The 1,111-nt window shown below is 38.9% G+C and overlaps 1 protein-coding gene across 1 annotated transcript; it reads left to right on the top strand.

Moving 5' to 3' along the window:
• Positions 1-354: 354 nt before the first annotated feature.
• Positions 355-741, top strand: LOC145089861 (uncharacterized). The gene has a single exon (XM_079028251.1). It carries the CDS (start codon positions 355-357, stop codon positions 739-741), a length of 387 nt encoding a protein of 128 aa, XP_078884377.1.
• The last annotated feature ends 370 nt before the right edge of the window (positions 742-1,111 follow it).

Raw genomic sequence — 1,111 nt, forward strand, 5'->3', positions numbered from 1 at the left:
TGGCTTTTGGATGTTTGAAAGAAGTTTTAAATTGGCTTGAGTTTTTGGATGTTACATAGTGTATGTATTTATGTTGTATTTTTAGATAGTCCATTGGTATTTAAGGCCTTTATATAATACAACCCCATTGTATTTCTAATCTTAATAGAAGATTATGTTTTATGGGGAAATAATCGATTTCATGGTATTAGAGTGGTAAAAATATTGCTTCCTAATTAACCCTAGTCGCATCCTTGCTTCTCTAATCATCTTCTTTGATCGATCGTCATCGTGTCTACTCCTAATCTCACAGAAAAGCTTTCATTTACAATAAACATCAAACATGTTTTTCCAATTGTTCTCAAACTCGGTCAAATGAACTATGCCATATGGCGTTTGTTATTCGAGATTCACTGCATTGGTTATGGGGTGGCAGATCATCTTACACCACCGGTTCTGCCTTCATCTTCTTTTGCAGAAAAACCTACTGAAAACGCCATACCCATCACAAAAACACCTACATGGCAACGTAATGATTCTATTGTCAAATCTTTGATTTATGCTACTCTTTCTTTACCTCTTCTTCATCTCATATTCAAAAAGAAAACTCCAGCATGTGAAGTTTGGGTGACTATTGAAAATGCATTACGTGATAACAAGAACAACAAAGTGATGCAGCTTGACAAGGAGCTCCGGAATATTTCTGTTGGTGATTCCTCCATGGTTGATTATTGCAATCGTGTCAAGTACCTAGCAGATTGAATTGTGAACATGGATGCAGAAGTTTCTGAGATAAATCTTATCTCTTATATGTTGAATGGACTTTCTGCAAAATATCGCCACATTGCCACCACCCTTCGACACCAGCGCCATGTCTCATCGTTTTGGGAAACACGATCCATGCTAGTGCTTAAAGATCAACAACTTGTTCAAGAAGAAAGTCGGTCCTCTTCTATTTCTCATTCCAATCACACATCATCACTCACCGTTCTCACTGCCGACTCCTTACAGCAAAACACCAATTGAAGAGGGTTTCGTGCTGGACGGAGTGAACGAAATTACAGGGGTGGTCGTGGGGGAGGAAGTCATGGTGGTGGACAATCCTATGGAGGGAAACAACATCAGCAGATGC

Source organism: Lactuca serriola, chromosome 2, assembly GCF_051521515.1.
Source record: "Lactuca serriola cultivar US96UC23 chromosome 2, Lser_US96UC23_V15, whole genome shotgun sequence".
NCBI classification, from domain to species: Eukaryota; Viridiplantae; Streptophyta; class Magnoliopsida; order Asterales; family Asteraceae; genus Lactuca; species Lactuca serriola.

What these genes read in the sequence shown, in the direction of transcription:
- LOC145089861 (XM_079028251.1), top strand. Translation starts at nt 355, where the DNA reads ATGAACTATGCCATATGGCGTTTGTTATTCGAGATTCACTGCATTGGT.